The sequence below is a fragment of the Betta splendens genome, chromosome 11 (genome assembly GCF_900634795.4).
Source record: "Betta splendens chromosome 11, fBetSpl5.4, whole genome shotgun sequence".
NCBI lineage: Eukaryota > Metazoa > Chordata > Actinopteri > Anabantiformes > Osphronemidae > Betta > Betta splendens.
Genome location: NC_040891.2, coordinates 5,579,744 through 5,594,193, shown reverse-complemented (window position 1 = coordinate 5,594,193; position 14,450 = coordinate 5,579,744). Strand labels below are relative to the sequence as shown.

Genomic DNA, 14,450 nt, shown 5'->3' with positions numbered 1-14,450 from the left:
CGCTCACATTCCCACCTGTAATTGAGGGTGGAGGCCACCGGTTCTGACAGCGGAACAGGCCTCATGTCACAACAGAGTCAGCGGGTCCCCGAAACGGACTCACTTAGTCACGCGTCTGCGTCAACAAGCACTTCCAATAAATCAGCGTGTTACATCTTCACAGGAGCCTAACTGTATCATCATATTGATCATAATAATTCACCGTGACGTGTGTTGTTATTTTAGAATCAGTTTCTGGTCAGTGTGGGAAAATCATCCCGCATTGGATTAAATTTACTCATTAAATCCCATGTAGTGATGATTTAAAGGGCGTTGTCCTGTCTCCCCATCACCCGTGATCCGCCCGCGTCACATCAGACGACCCCTCTTCACCGGCAGGGACTGATTCCACCAAGCTGGAGGCCGCCTGATAAAGAGCTGCTCCTTGAGAAACAGAGTAAAGGAAAGTGGGACAATGCAGAGGCAAGGCAGAGGACACAGCAGCCTGAAGTGGGTCATTAAGATGTAAGCAAGAGCAGCACAAGTGTCCCAGATGTGCCGTTCGCTTATAGCGCAGATTTGAAACAAAACCACCAAATCAGCAGAGTTTGAATAAGCTGTAACTTTTATTGCACATTCCTGTTTGGTCTTGCGGCGACCTTTCACCTTTTCAGCTTTTGAGATCTTGGACTTGACCCAACGCTCAAGTCAGGAGCGGGACAGAGTTGCCCCAAGAGTGACTGATCCCAGGTCAGATTCCCTTAAGGAATGAGAGTTGAAGCATAGGGCGGTCAAACTGATCCCAGATCTGTGGCTCAGAGGAGCTTGACTGCGTGACACACAGGCCAAATCAGTGCCTAGAACAGGACCAATGGGGAGGGGACAGTAGTGACATCATGGAGTGGACTAGGGAGTATTTTAGGAAGTGGGAATTTCCTTGATTCCACCTTGATGCATTCCCAGTGAAGCAAACACTCCATTTACAACATTGAGGCTTAACTCCCTGCCCTCCCTTCTCCAAACCCCCCCCCCCCCCCCCCCCCCCCTCATACAAACACATCGTTCGTAGTATTTTTTTTTTCGTCTTCATTTTCTTGTGACAATACCTGCAACATGCTTCAAATCTTCATTTTGGCAAACCACAAATAAATTAAAACACATTCATATAACACAATGTGACATATTTAGGACTCCCTAAAAAGAGAACAAAAAAATAAAATAAAGTCGGTACAGTACAGAAAACCAAAAAGAGGAAAAAAGAAAGAAGGAGAAAGAAAGCATTTGCGTTTTTTGTTTTTCCCCATGTTTTCTCTTGCTTTTCTTGAAAAAAGATATACAGTAGCTAGCTACCAATCACATATCACATGCAGATATAATACAACATAATCAGTTCACCCAGTTAGTGTCTGCAAACTACCAGTCTAAACTATATCACAAAAGTATTCTCTTGAAACCAGCCAACACTCAGCTTTTGAGATATTTTGTCCTAATAACGATTCAGTTTACAGCTTTCTCCGCCGACGAGCCGAGAGTTCACTAAACGACCGACCCTGAAATGAGCCAAATTCAAAAGGACTAACACGCGTTCGTACATGATCACATACCAGATGGTGTGTTGTTGTTTTTTTTTTTCTACTTCTCTTTTTTTTTTTCCTAGCGCCTATACTTGATCACACATGCACCCGACACACAGGCGGACTCGTGGTATGGAGCGATGGGAGGGTTCGAATCCCGGGAACCCACGGGCCCGACTCGCCCCCCCCCTCAAAAACAGAGCAGGAGCCACAAAATGTCAGCGCCGAGCGGGAGGCTCGACATCCTCCCTCCTTCTGCTCTCGCCGTTCGCCTCTAATGAAGCTCGGCTGAAATGTCAGACCAATTAGCGGCCGTCCCTCTGACATTTAACTGGCAGAGAGCAAAACAAACACACGCTGGACTGGACGCACCAATAGCCGGTGAGTAGTAGGCGCCTGATTGATTAGCACCGATGCTGTTGCAGCAGTGGAGTTAATATTAGATGTTCATCAAGTTCCCTTTGAAGGTTGGAACTCAGGAACTGTGGAACCTTTAACTAGGCAGAGCAAATCACATCGGTTTTTGGCCATTTTGTGAGGCGCGTGACATTTTCCAGGAACAGCCGGCAGCGATCAAAGCTCCCACAATCCCGTCCTCTCCCTCTGTTCTTCTTCTCCTCCACCTATTGCCGCTCTTTCAGCAGACATCAATCAGGCGCACGCTCATTTAATGCGCCACTCAATCGGCTCCTGTCTGTCATCATCCCCGGGTGTCTCCGCTGCCGCCGAGGCGGCATCCGCGTGGGCCGAGTGTGTGTGTGTGTGTGTGTGTGTGTGTGTGTGTGTGAGCGAGTGTTTCCAGCACAGATAAACATCCAGCGTGTGTTTTCACTACCGGCCTTTAGATCTTTACACATTGGAGAGAGACGGGCCTCAGCGTCGTTCACAGTGAATCATGTTTTTCTCTGTTTAAAGGGTCGTCTCTCCCTCACACACACGCACAGACACACGCGCGCGCGCACACACACACACACACACACACACACACACACACACACACACACACACACACACACACACACACACACACACACACACACACACACACACACACACACACACGATGAGAATAGAGAGAGAGTCAGAGGTGACTGACTGTCAGTGGATTTATCATACACAGTCTCTGCATAAAGCAACACGTGAGATTTTTTTCTTCCTTAGAAATCAATGTCCAATCGCACAACAGTGAGCTCTAAATTTAGCCACAAGAGATGGAGAGAAGGAAAGGGAAACAAAGTGAACAAGCCAGCTAAGGAATACAATAGAGAAAGCGAGAGAGAGAAAGAGAGAGAGAGAGAGAGAGCACAGCTCCATGTAAATTACAATCTTCATGTTGCATTGAACTGTGCGCAACGGCACAGTCGAAAGAAAGAGTGGGAAATAAAGGAGGGAATGAGCGAGCGTTAGCGCCAGAGCACTGGCCGTCTATTAAACATTAACAGCTTCATTTATATGCAAATGACCCGACTGCCACAGAGAGAGAGGGCGAGAAGCGACGCTGGTTCAGTGCTAAAAAGACGAGGGGAGCGTGGGGGGGGGGATCAGTATGAGGGGACGGGTCTCCTGCATTCAGTAGTGTTTCACACGGTCCGACTTGTCCGTATACAGGTGTGCGCTGAGAAAAAGAAAATAGAAATCCACACAGCTGATGCCTGATGGAGCGACAAAGACACACACACACACACACACACACACACACCTCCCTCTCAGGCCTGTTCGGGGGACAGACTCACGGTGGCTGCGCGTCTGCTCTCCGGCACGTTCGTCGGAGGTGATGAAAGCAACAATGACATGAACCAAAAAAGAAACAAAAAAAAAAAAAAAATTCTCTCGGGTGAAAGAGCGGAAGGGTGGAGATGAGCTGCTGAGTTAGCGTGGTGTGTCGTTTTGCGTGTCGGGGCTAGCGGGGTTGCTCCGGCTAGCGCGGGGGTCAAAGGTCGCCGGCCGGGCGCTCAGCCGTCCGACACGGGCGGCGACACCCAGCCGTATTTCTCGTGGGTCTTCACCAGGGACTTGAAGGTGGCCTCGGCTTCTTTACGGCTGAACGCCTTCTTGGACTTCCCTGCTTTCCTGCATATACGTCCCTGCAACGACAGAAGGTGCAGAAAAGAATGGTGTTAGTGGGAATGCGTGTGGTCAGGAGCTCTGTGTCTCGTCTGGCTTTAAATGTAAAAGGGAAACTTAAGTATTAAGTATTGAATAATTACAAATTAGCAGGGAGCAATTTCAAGATCTTGGATATAAAATATAGGCCATGTGTTTGTGTAACTCTCTAATCTAATCAAGAGTAAAACCCGACGCTATTTAGTTCATATTGATGTATATTGATGAGTTTTTCTTGAAAAGTGACATGAAGTCAATTAATTACTAAATTACTCCACATCTCTGGTTTAAACCCATGCTTTGTGCGCTTACGCAGTTTTTTGCTGTCTTCATCTCCTCAAAAGCAAAACACAATTTTGTGAAAAGAATGAAAAAAAGCTTGTTGTCAAAATGATCAAACGACCAAAAGACAGACGTGTCTCTTGTTGGACACTGCCAGGAATAAGGGATCCACAGCCCACACGTGATCAACTGCTGGCTGGATGCAGAGAACGAGATGTTAACAGGACGCGTGACACCAGCATTAGATCAATGTTTAAAAGGGGAGGGAGCTTTTTAGACGTCACGTTCGATCAGAAGTTAAAGCGTGTCCTTCGCTTCTCGGGTGAATGTGTGCAGACACAAATGAGCCAATCTACTAAATAATGGAGTGGCTGTAAATGTGTCATGGTGGGAAACGCTCTCCATGGGCGCCCCGTGACGTGTGACTCGCGCCCCGGCACCGCCTTTGCTGAAGCCCCGCCTCCTCCACACAGCGGAGCTAATAATAAACAGAATTCACAACAGCACTCGGATGGAGACGGCGCCGCGACGGACGTCGCCGTAGTAACGCAGAGCATTGCGGAAAGGTGGCATCTGTGCAGAGTGAACCTCTGCCCACTGTAATGTACCAAAACACTGCAGCACCGTCCTGCACCCAGGAAACTCCACTCCACTGAAACCAATACTAATGACATCCTTTGAGCCGCTTGCTGCAGTGCAGCACAGACAAACGCTCTTCTATTGTTACACCCTCATGGCCTGCACCTCGGTCCTCCAGTTATGTCCTCCCGCTCTGATTTTCAAATTAAAAGCACTGGCTGAACGGAGCTATTGTTGCACAGCCGACGAGCCCGGGATTAGACGGCGTTACGCAACGGCACAGTATCTGTTACACGCAGCGGCGCTCACCTTTTCAAGCTGTTTCGCTTTCCATCTGGCTCTGAGAATGAAGCTGAAGATTATTTAAGGTTGAGGAGTGAGAACAACGCGCTTCTCTTGTAAAACGCCACACAATTCTCCTTTTCCTGTCTTTGATTTTACCCTAGAGAACAGAATATGCCACTTCAGCAGGTCGGCCCAACCCAAACTTCTATTATCATCATCTACAGGTCTTAGAGGTTAAATCAATGGTCACTGGTTGGCCTGACGATGATCCGCCTGCTCAGCCCCTCGTTTGGCTGAAGAGTCTAGCAACGCGCAGCCTCTCGCCTAACTTGTCTCTCTGTTAGCCGTTTTGAAACGCCTGTCACATTATTTCCCCCCGCGTTTCAATCAATATTCAAATCAATCCCTGCTTCTAATGCCCGTATTAACTCAGAATGTCACACTGAGCCTGACACACTGGAGTCAAACGATGGAAACAAGCACAATGCCAGCATGAAGGAAACCACAATTTCTGAGGTTTATTAATGTTAAAAAAAGCGGTCCCATCATGTGGTAATTTTATTTGAAAAGCTTGTTTTGAAAACCTGAATGCGTGACTCAGCGAGTGACTCATTCAGAGATATTAAACCGTGCGTAGTGTCGCCTGGAGACTCGCTTTCTGCTCCTCTCGCTTACAAAGCCACATCTAAGGACGAGCGTCTCTTTTCCCGACCAAGCGAGCCGCCCTTTACACTGGAACCACGCAGATCGGGTGTCACCTGAGCGTCGCTGGGTGAAACCTGCTCAGCCCGAGGCCCGAGCGGAGGGACACGTAACGCAGAAACGTCAACCGACGCCGGTGGCGGGTCCAGATGTGCAGCATCGTTACCCGCGCACACCTGCACGCCGCGCCGTACGGGTGGGAGCTGCCACCCTCTCAAAATGGCGGCCGCTGTAGATGGATATTGTCGTCAGAGAGGTGGGATCCCTGAACAAAGTGTTGTGATCAAATCAAATGGCTGTAAGCACTGTGTACTCGCTTTTACACGCCGTGGCGGACAGAGTCTCATTTGTTGGTTCCCTGTGGGGAGAACACTGAGGTGTGTGTGTGTGTGTGAGAGGAGGAGTGTGAATGAGAGAAGATGGGACGGGAAGTGAAAATGTGCCTGTGAATGTCTGGACAGGTTGACGAGTTGCTCAGGAAAGCTCAGAAAAACGGAGCTTTAATTAGCACCACTGTCCTGTGTCAAGATGGATGGAGCGAGAAAATAAAACAATAATGAGGGAAATAATGGACAACGTGTGTGTGTGTGTGTGTGTGTGTGGTGACTGCTCCGGGCCTCTACAGTGCCGTGTCACTGTTTATCTAGTTCAGCTACGCGCCGGCCTGTTGAGAGGGACACACTCATGTAGAGTGGCTGCTGGGTAATCGTGTGAATGATCAGTCAATGGGCGAACCAGGGGACGCCCCGGTGCATTTTGGGAAGCGGCTCAAAGGGGGTTATGGGAGGGGAGAGGGGGCTGAGGATTGCATAATGCCGACATGTGCTCAGAGGGGACAGGATAAACAAACAGGAGGGATCGATGACATCATCACCCTCCCCATCAGACCAGTAAGGACGGCCCCATGGGGCCGATGGTTCCTCTCTGCACTCAGCGTGGCATTTAGAGGAAAAAAAAGGCTTCAGCAGAACAATAAAATCCACCACAGAAAACGGGAAGTGGAGAAGAGACACGACTTCTGGTTGCTGATTCCAGACTAGTCAGACTGTGAAAAAGTGGAACTTTCCGAGGTTTGAAAATACATCACTGATCACTGACGTCCGAGACCGACTGAACCACAGGAAAACCCCTCGGGCTCCAACTGGTGATCATTTCATTTTCAATACACATAATGAATCAATGGCGCCTTTGTTTACGGACATTTTACAGATTTCCTTTTCTTTTTCTGTCTGGATGACAACGCGATTGACCTCCAGGCGACAGTCCCCGGTGCTGTCCACGCAGACGGATCGGTTACTACTCGGGCTCACGCTACAGTGACACCTGTATCCAACATGACACCAGGCTACTCTATTCTGCCTCCTACTCACCACAGCACGGATAGGGTCCCTGTTACATAAGACAGATTAAAAGTCTTAAAAGCATGTGAAGGGCGCGCTGAGGTCTGGGCCTGCTCGGGTCGGGCCTCATCCGAGCCGGTGGGGCAGCGTGTGAGCGTGTCCTCCATCACATCTGCAGGCCCACACACGTGCAGCTCTGTTTACTCTGCCGCCACCACTCTGTCGCTGCATGTAGCGTCTCACTACTAAAAATAAAGGGGAAGCTACGCCGCTATTGTTGCGTGGAGTCTGTGACCGAGGACGAATAAACGCGTCTGTGTGTTTAGGTCTATTTATAGTCGGGTTATATATAGTTATGTGTGCTCTGATTGTCAGGATGCATGAGACATGAACTCATCTCAAGGGAAATTAGGACGTGAACGCACAGTAGTGTGTGCACAGAACAGGCAAAGAGAAAAAGAGAGAGGGACACACACATACACACACACGCGCACACACTCACACACGAATAATTAATCAATATTGTTTCCATTAGCAAACTGGAGAAGGAAGATACTGCACCATAATTAGGCAGCACTGCAGAGCTGCCTGCTCGTCTCCTTGTTTCCTGTCACTTTCTGCATTAGGTGCAGTTTTTTGCATAACCTCGCTCCATAGCAGATGCTCACTGACCGCAGCTGCCATCAAAAGGCCAAGTAAAGCACCATGGACTCAAGAGCATCCAGTGACACTTAAGGTTTCACTTAAGGTCTCCTGTCAAGCCGCTGATGTCAAACAGACAGACCTATTCTGAGGCTACAGAACAAGGAACCACTGATGAAGGACTGAAATATGAGGCAGCCATTGGCACAGGAATTGCAGAGCTGCGGCCGCTGGACTGCACTGAGTATGTGAAAAACAGATTTGACAGGATTACATAATCCAGTCAGTCTAAGTCGCTGAGGAGCGCTGGAAGCAGGGCGACCTGCCGTCTCTATGTATACGTCTCTATTTCTATTCATCCCCATCCTTTTCATGCCTTCAACAAGCGTCTCGTGCTCTTTTAGAATAATCAGGTAGGAGTGCAGGTATTGTGACGCTGCGCTGCAGCCCCTGTGCTGGTTTTTCCATTGCACGCGAGCTGGTCTTTGTTGTCAAAGGATGTTGATTTATGGAGGCAATAAAAGGGGAGCAACGTGGGACCACGGAGAAGAGCACGCATCGAGGAGATACCGAGCGTTGCACTGCGTGAAATGGCTGCCGTAAAGTCACAAAAAGATTAACAATATTCACAACCAGGAATTTGCACAGAGGAGGGGAGAGATGAGACCGGAGGCCTGACATATTGCAGTGCAGCAGCTACAGTTTTAGTTTTGGATTTAATCATATATTTATTTACAAATAAGAGAATATCGTTCCATGGATTTTCCCCCAAACCGTCTTGTGACCCTACTGTTTTAGACAGGTTACTGCAATTTGCATGGACATTGCATCAATAGCCAAACACGATTTAAAAGACTGACAGTCGTGCTTCGTTGCGCATGTATTCTGTGTGCGTAAAAAAAAAAACTGCTTCACGCGTTAATTACGCATGACGCATGGATGTCTAATGCCGCTGCTCGGCCCCCTGTGCGCGCGTGACGTCTGCAAATAAATGTACTAGAGATGATTAACGTGTTCCGTGGGGGATGATATTCCAAGAATAGACCCTCACCCCCCCCACCCCTTCCTCCCCTCACCTGTCCTTTTACGAGGCTGGCCGCGAACTGCCTCATGACCGCCTCCACCGTGTAGGCGCTCGACCACCCGCGGGGGGTCAACAGCTCCATGCATATGGCCCCGCCGTCCAGCACGTAGCCGTTCTCCAGGCGGGGCGTCAGGACGCGCATGAACGGCGGCGAGAAGGGGAAGTTGTCGGGGAAGGTGACGTTGAGCAGGATGAACTCGGTGCTGGTCTCCTTCATGTCCTGCCACAGCGCCGAGTCTTTGTCCACCTGGTGGAGCTTGACGTTCCAGTCAAACAGGTTGTCCTCCACCAGCTCGACCGTGATGAAGTTGTCCCCTAACCTTCTGATCTCCTGTAGCTCCTTCATGAGCCTCCGCGTCCGGACCTGGGTACAGTGTTGCCGGTGGGGCGCCAGCGGTGGTATCGAGGAGGCACTGGTCGCTTTACTCCCCCCCCCCCCCCCTCCTCCTCCTCCTCCTCCTCCCCCCGTCTGCTGCTTCTCCTTTGCATCCTTGCCCTGCTTATCCTTAACAGTGGGCTTGTCCTTGCCGAGCTGGTCCAGCTTCCTCGCTTTGATCTCTGGGGTGCTCAGGATGTTGGATTCGTTGGCGGTCTGACAGTGTTTGTTGGCGTTGTTTTTCTGGTTCCCTTTGGTCCCCTTTAAAGATCCCTGATGATGCTTTGGGTCCTCGGTGTCTCGGTCGTGCAGGCGGATGAGACCGATCTTTCGCAGTAGGGTGGCCATAATTTTTTTATATATCTGTATTTATCCACCGATCCCCCCGCACAGGGGCGAGATTCACCCTTTCAAGCCGGTTCCCGCAAACACGACCTTTATTGGCGCTGATTAGTAACCTTCTTGTACCGCAATCCCTCCTCCGTACACTGCAGACTCGAGATGAACACAACCGTGCAGCCTGTGTCGTTTTCTCCTCAGTGCATCATCTCGACGCGTCTCCGCTGAAAGCAGCAAAAGGGCGAAAAAGCAGACAGATCGAGCTTAGGTGAGTATTTGTTATCAGGTAACATCAACATGCAATGTCAGGACAGATCCGTGGAATCGAGTCATTTCTTTTTTTTTTTTAACTAGAGGACCGACATCATGACTGAGACTGCAGTTGTGCAATCATAGGACGATGGATTACGCAGAAGCTCGGAGGTGATAATGACATTTAACAGGAGGACTCGTAGCCCATCGCCGAAAACACGAGCTGTGGAATGTTTCATACAAAACCGCAGCGGAATCTGCGGAGGTGATAGGAAATAGAATTACATGGGGGGAAATTGCAGAACGTTTCCCAAGGTTACAACGAATGATCATCTCACACGATTCCGAGTCACACATTGGACCCAGAATATAGAAACACAGAGGCCCGGGCTGAGGAAAGCCCAAATGTACAGAATTAAATATTACTAAAGTCGTTCCGTGTTGCGTTTAAGGACATTAACAATATAGGATTTAAATCGTCAAAACGATTAATTCAATGAAATAACTGTGAGATCTCTGTGCGTAAAACGCGTCCTACACTATATGTCCGTGTACGAACGACCGGAGCGACCGTTTTCTTCAGGTATGCTCTCCTGCCCAAACGGATCCGATATAAGACCAGAAATCCCTCAGCAGTCCATTCTTACCACAGACCGGTAAAATCCGTGTTACGTCCCCCGATGCCGCCCGGGCACCGATCGCGGTATATGTAAAAAAAAAGAAGACACATCCAAGAAGATCCGCAGCTGTTAGCGAGGGACGGAGGGAGAGCCTCTGGTGCGTGTGCAGCTGCGGAAGCTCCGGCTTTAATGCAGCTCAGGACCAACCAGCCCTTGGTAATCCTACTCAACCAGCCTGTTCGCACCGGCGGAGCGCTGCGACGACGAGGCATTTCAAAATAAAAGCCCCCAGTGTTACTGAACGTGTAGTACAAGGCGAACCGGGCACGTAAAGGGGAATGCGCGTGGAGAGGTGGATGGTGATAGACGACCTTAGCCTTTTTCAATAAGCCTAAATATCCTACCTTCGTCTTTGAACACACCAACGACTTCAACGCGTAGGGAATATTTAAAAATCCCGATGTCCTACAAATTCGTAATATTTTATTTTGAAACCCCGTAGTGTATGTTTTAAATTATTCTGGTTAAATCTGGGTAACTTGCAGTTCTATATCTGAAAACAGATAGTGGGTGTCAGATGAAAGTAACACCGACGCTACTCACGTACACTTTTAGTTTCAGTTTACGCCCGATGCACCTCTACCGAGTGAGAGCTAATTACAGCACCATTATTTTACAGGTTAAGAATATATTTATCATCAAATATTATAAAGACGCGTTTCTCGTATGTGCATTTCACATAATACACTAGAACATACTGAACAAACGCATCCTACATATCACTGCTGTCGTCCACTTGCCATCTAGATATGTAGACTATAGACAGGACAATGGGGTGCATGTCGTCCATCTTACTATTGTTAATGTTAATAATTTATTAGGCTGTAAATGCGAAGATTTTCCTGACAAAGAATCTTCTGCCTAACCGACGGCGCGACACTTTGAGGCTTTACACGTCAGAAAACGGCAGTCTGACGTCTGTTGTTGCCTAGGTAACAACACAGCGAGCGCGGCCATTGGCCGGTGTGCCGCCGTAAAGCACGTCAGCGCAGCGAGTACGGCGATGTTGGTGGCTAGCGGAATACGGCTGCATTTCTCAAAAGTATTGTTTTAAACGCAGCGGCGTCTATTTGTTCGCGGTGGTTCAGTAGCAGTCGGTTAACATGGCTGAGAAATTTGACAACCTGGAGGAGCACCTGGAGAAATTCATCGAGAACATTCGACAGTTGGGAATCATCGTCAGCGACTTCCAGCCTAGCAGCCAGACAGGACTCAACCAAAAGCTGTGAGTCATGCCGCCCGCCACCACGACATGGTTCTGCGAGTGAGCAGTATAGTGGCTGACGGTTGAATTTCATTTTACAGGAATTTCATGATCTCCGGCCTGCAAGACATTGAGAAGTGCCGTCAGCAGCTCCATGAGATCAACGTACCGCTGGAGGTGTTTGAGTGAGTCCCCATCCTTTAACCAAGCACACAGCCTCTCCCCCATCCCCTGACTCGCTGTCATCGTTGTGGTGAAGTCAATAAGTATATCGAATAACATAACAAAATAAAATGAAAGCAATGCCAATTTCTTTTAAAGTAAGACTTTTATTTTGTCGTTACGTTTTAGCAAATCCCGCCGTCTTTACCCACCTTCTCATAAAGTGATTGTTTAAAGCCTCATATGCGTATAAAAATACCACTTTCTACCTCAGGAAATGATAAAATACTTTAGGAAAATCTAAATTGTTTCATTCACACAGTGTACAGTACAAACAAAGTTATGCTGAATTATGTAGATCTGTAAGTTTTTTTTAATTACATTAAATAACTGTGAAGTCATGTTACTTTGTATTGATCATCATATTGACCTCATAGACTCTACTGGTTTTGTTCCTTGTGTTTGTAGATACATTGACCAAGGTAAAAACCCTCAGCTGTACACGAAGGAGTGCCTGGAGAGAGCCTTGGCCCGGAACGAGCAGGTCAAAGGGAAGATTGACACTATGATGGTGAGACGTAATTCTAGGGTCACCGATTCCTTGCCCCTGGCACTGCTGCATCAATAAGCACTGATTTTGGAATTTCTAAATTGTATCCCCAAGCGTTTCCAAAAAGATAAAAATCACTATAAGTAGAATCATTTTCAAATAAGTAAGTACTTAAGATAGGTGTCTCTGTTAAAATGTCCTTTTATAAAGTAGTTGTCCTTGAAGAAAACGTAACACTTCAATACAGATCCACTGTGTGTATGTGATATTTGAACAGGTGAAAAGTAGTAATATACCAACTTCCTTTTCTTATGGTTTTACAGAAATTCAAAAGCCTTCTTATCTCCGAGCTCACTAAAGTTTTTCCAGAAGAGATGTCCAAGTACAAGGCTATCCACGGAGAAGATGGCCCCTCCTAGTGGATCTGGCAGCGAGTGGAGTTTCCTTGAGCAGCTTCCTCTGTGGCTGCCACCTGAATGTGTTATTTACCCAGTCATGTCATAAACGCTGCACTGCTGTTCCTGATCAGTATCCCGAGGGAGAAGAGCTTGGTTGCTACTGTTCTCCAACTTCAACGTCTTCATTTGAAGGGATACAAATCATGAGAAACGGATAGTTTTTCACATTCTTAGTTGCCAGGAGAAAGATCTTTATTTTCTGTTGAACTGTGATCACTGATTTACAGCAGAATATTTCCACAGCTCCCAACAACACCACAAATGTTTGGAGCTACACAGGACCTATCTGCATTACAGATTTTATTTCATCAGTTGTACATACTGTCTATTTATAATCTAACACAACATTTTTTAATGCTCCCTGATTATTGTGCGTCATAGATTTGTAGTGTACAGATGATGTTTTGTATGAATCTCAGGTTTCTAATGGCCATGATAACGGAATGCAAATGTAATTTGATCCCCATTCTGTGCCTGATCGCTGAATATGGTCAGAAATTAGTCCATTCTTTATTTGTAACCTGTTTGTATCATAGGATTTGTTAATAAATGATCCTTGATGGACTGATATGGATTTGTGCCTTGACTGTTAGAGGTCTTATTATTATTATTATTATTATTATTATTATTATTATTGTTACTATATGATGTGTTTGGGTAGTATTAAAACATAAAACATCACTTGTTTTGTTTAAAGTGTAGATATTCTTATATTGAAGGAAATAAATTCTACATAAAATGTGAGATCAAGTGTTGGCAGACCACCTGCAGTGTGGACGTGATGGGCATATTTGTGTCAGGGTCACTCAGCTCAAGTGTTACCTCTGAAACCATGGGTCTTGTAACAGTAGCAGTGCGTGTCTGTGTTCATAGGGACGGAACAGATGCTCTAGAAGCCGACTGGGCTGCGTCAGGCAGGTTGCAGCCCAGCACGCCCTCTCCTGCTGGGGCCTGACCCTCTGACCCTCTGGGACAGAAGGAGGCAGCTGAGAGCTCCTATTGATTTCTGATCTGCACTGTGGAGTAATACAGTGTTCTCCTCCCTGAAGATTACTGAACACGTGTCTCATTTAGTCGGCTGCGGTTTAGACACACATCATTAGGGGAGGTGAAACGCGACATGTGCTAGAAGCGTCACAGACTGTACACAGGAATACAGGATATGGGCAGGAGACCCATGACGGTATCTTCCGATTAAGGTCCTTGTACCTGTGCCAGTACCCTGCAGTAAAGACGCCAGAACCTTGGGCTCATTGAAACGATGTCGTCAGTTGCTTACATTTCTCTGCTTTTTGTACGTGGCCCCATAAACCTGCCTCGTGTCTGGATGACGAACATCCTCACTGCACCAAGCAGCAGCAGCAGCAGCAGCAGCACAGCAGCAGCAGTGGTCAGGGGCATCCTTTCAATCCAATAACAAGCCTATTCAGAAAGACGTGGAATTGAATGAAAGTCTGTTTGTGCGCTGTGTGTCTTTCACGACGTGCCGCTCCGCATGCGAGCGCGTGTGTTTGGTGATGCCTGCCTCACAGGAGAAGGGGGAGACCGAGAAGGAGAGCCGATTGTACTGTAAACGTCTCTGGGTGAAATGCTGAGGTGTGTTGGATGACTCATTCAAGGTGACTGAGCTTTTCTCTCTCCTCTTTTATCTCCCTCCCATTCACCTCCTCGTCTTGCGCGCTCAGGCCTTACGCCCCCGAACAAACATCCGCTCCGGTTGCCAAGGTTACCCTCCCTCTTTTTCAACGGGCAGCGCTTTTCTTCTTCCGTGGCATCGTTCTCTGCATTCCTCCCGGGAGCAGCGGTGTGATGGCAGTATGTCAACGGTGCTGATTGAAATGGTTCACGTGGAGGTGGAT

At 47.8% G+C, this 14,450-nt stretch overlaps 2 protein-coding genes across 2 annotated transcripts; one reads left to right on the top strand and one right to left on the bottom strand.

The window, feature by feature from the left end:
- Positions 1-586: 586 nt before the first annotated feature.
- Positions 587-10,359, bottom strand: ube2ql1 (ubiquitin-conjugating enzyme E2Q family-like 1). Its single transcript, XM_029166982.3, has 3 exons — positions 10,185-10,359; positions 8,563-9,509; positions 587-3,637 (listed from the first exon to the last, which is right to left on the bottom strand). The coding sequence occupies exons 2-3, from the start codon at positions 9,292-9,294 to the stop codon at positions 3,506-3,508; spliced, it is 864 nt and encodes a 287-aa protein (XP_029022815.1). The 5' UTR covers positions 9,295-9,509; positions 10,185-10,359; the 3' UTR covers positions 587-3,505.
- Positions 10,360-10,568: 209 nt separating this feature from the next.
- On the top strand, positions 10,569-13,159 carry med10 (mediator complex subunit 10). The gene is made up of 4 exons (XM_029167393.3): positions 10,569-11,442; positions 11,523-11,606; positions 12,052-12,154; positions 12,457-13,159. Exons 1-4 carry the CDS (start codon positions 11,321-11,323, stop codon positions 12,550-12,552), a joined length of 405 nt encoding a protein of 134 aa, XP_029023226.1. The 5' UTR covers positions 10,569-11,320; the 3' UTR covers positions 12,553-13,159.
- Positions 13,160-14,450: the final 1,291 nt, after the last annotated feature.

Bases quoted from the DNA above. Each gene is read 5' to 3' on its own strand.
- ube2ql1 (XM_029166982.3), bottom strand. From the start codon at position 9,294: ATGGCCACCCTACTGCGAAAGATCGGTCTCATCCGCCTGCACGACCGA. The intron at 3,638-8,562 runs GTGAGGGGAGGA...CTGTCGTTGCAG, and splicing joins CCAGCCTCGTAAAAGGACAG to GGACGTATATGCAGGAAAGC.
- med10 (XM_029167393.3), top strand. From the start codon at position 11,321: ATGGCTGAGAAATTTGACAACCTGGAGGAGCACCTGGAGAAATTCATC. The intron at 11,607-12,051 runs GTGAGTCCCCAT...TTGTGTTTGTAG, and splicing joins GTACCGCTGGAGGTGTTTGA to ATACATTGACCAAGGTAAAA. The intron at 12,155-12,456 runs GTGAGACGTAAT...ATGGTTTTACAG, and splicing joins GGAAGATTGACACTATGATG to AAATTCAAAAGCCTTCTTAT.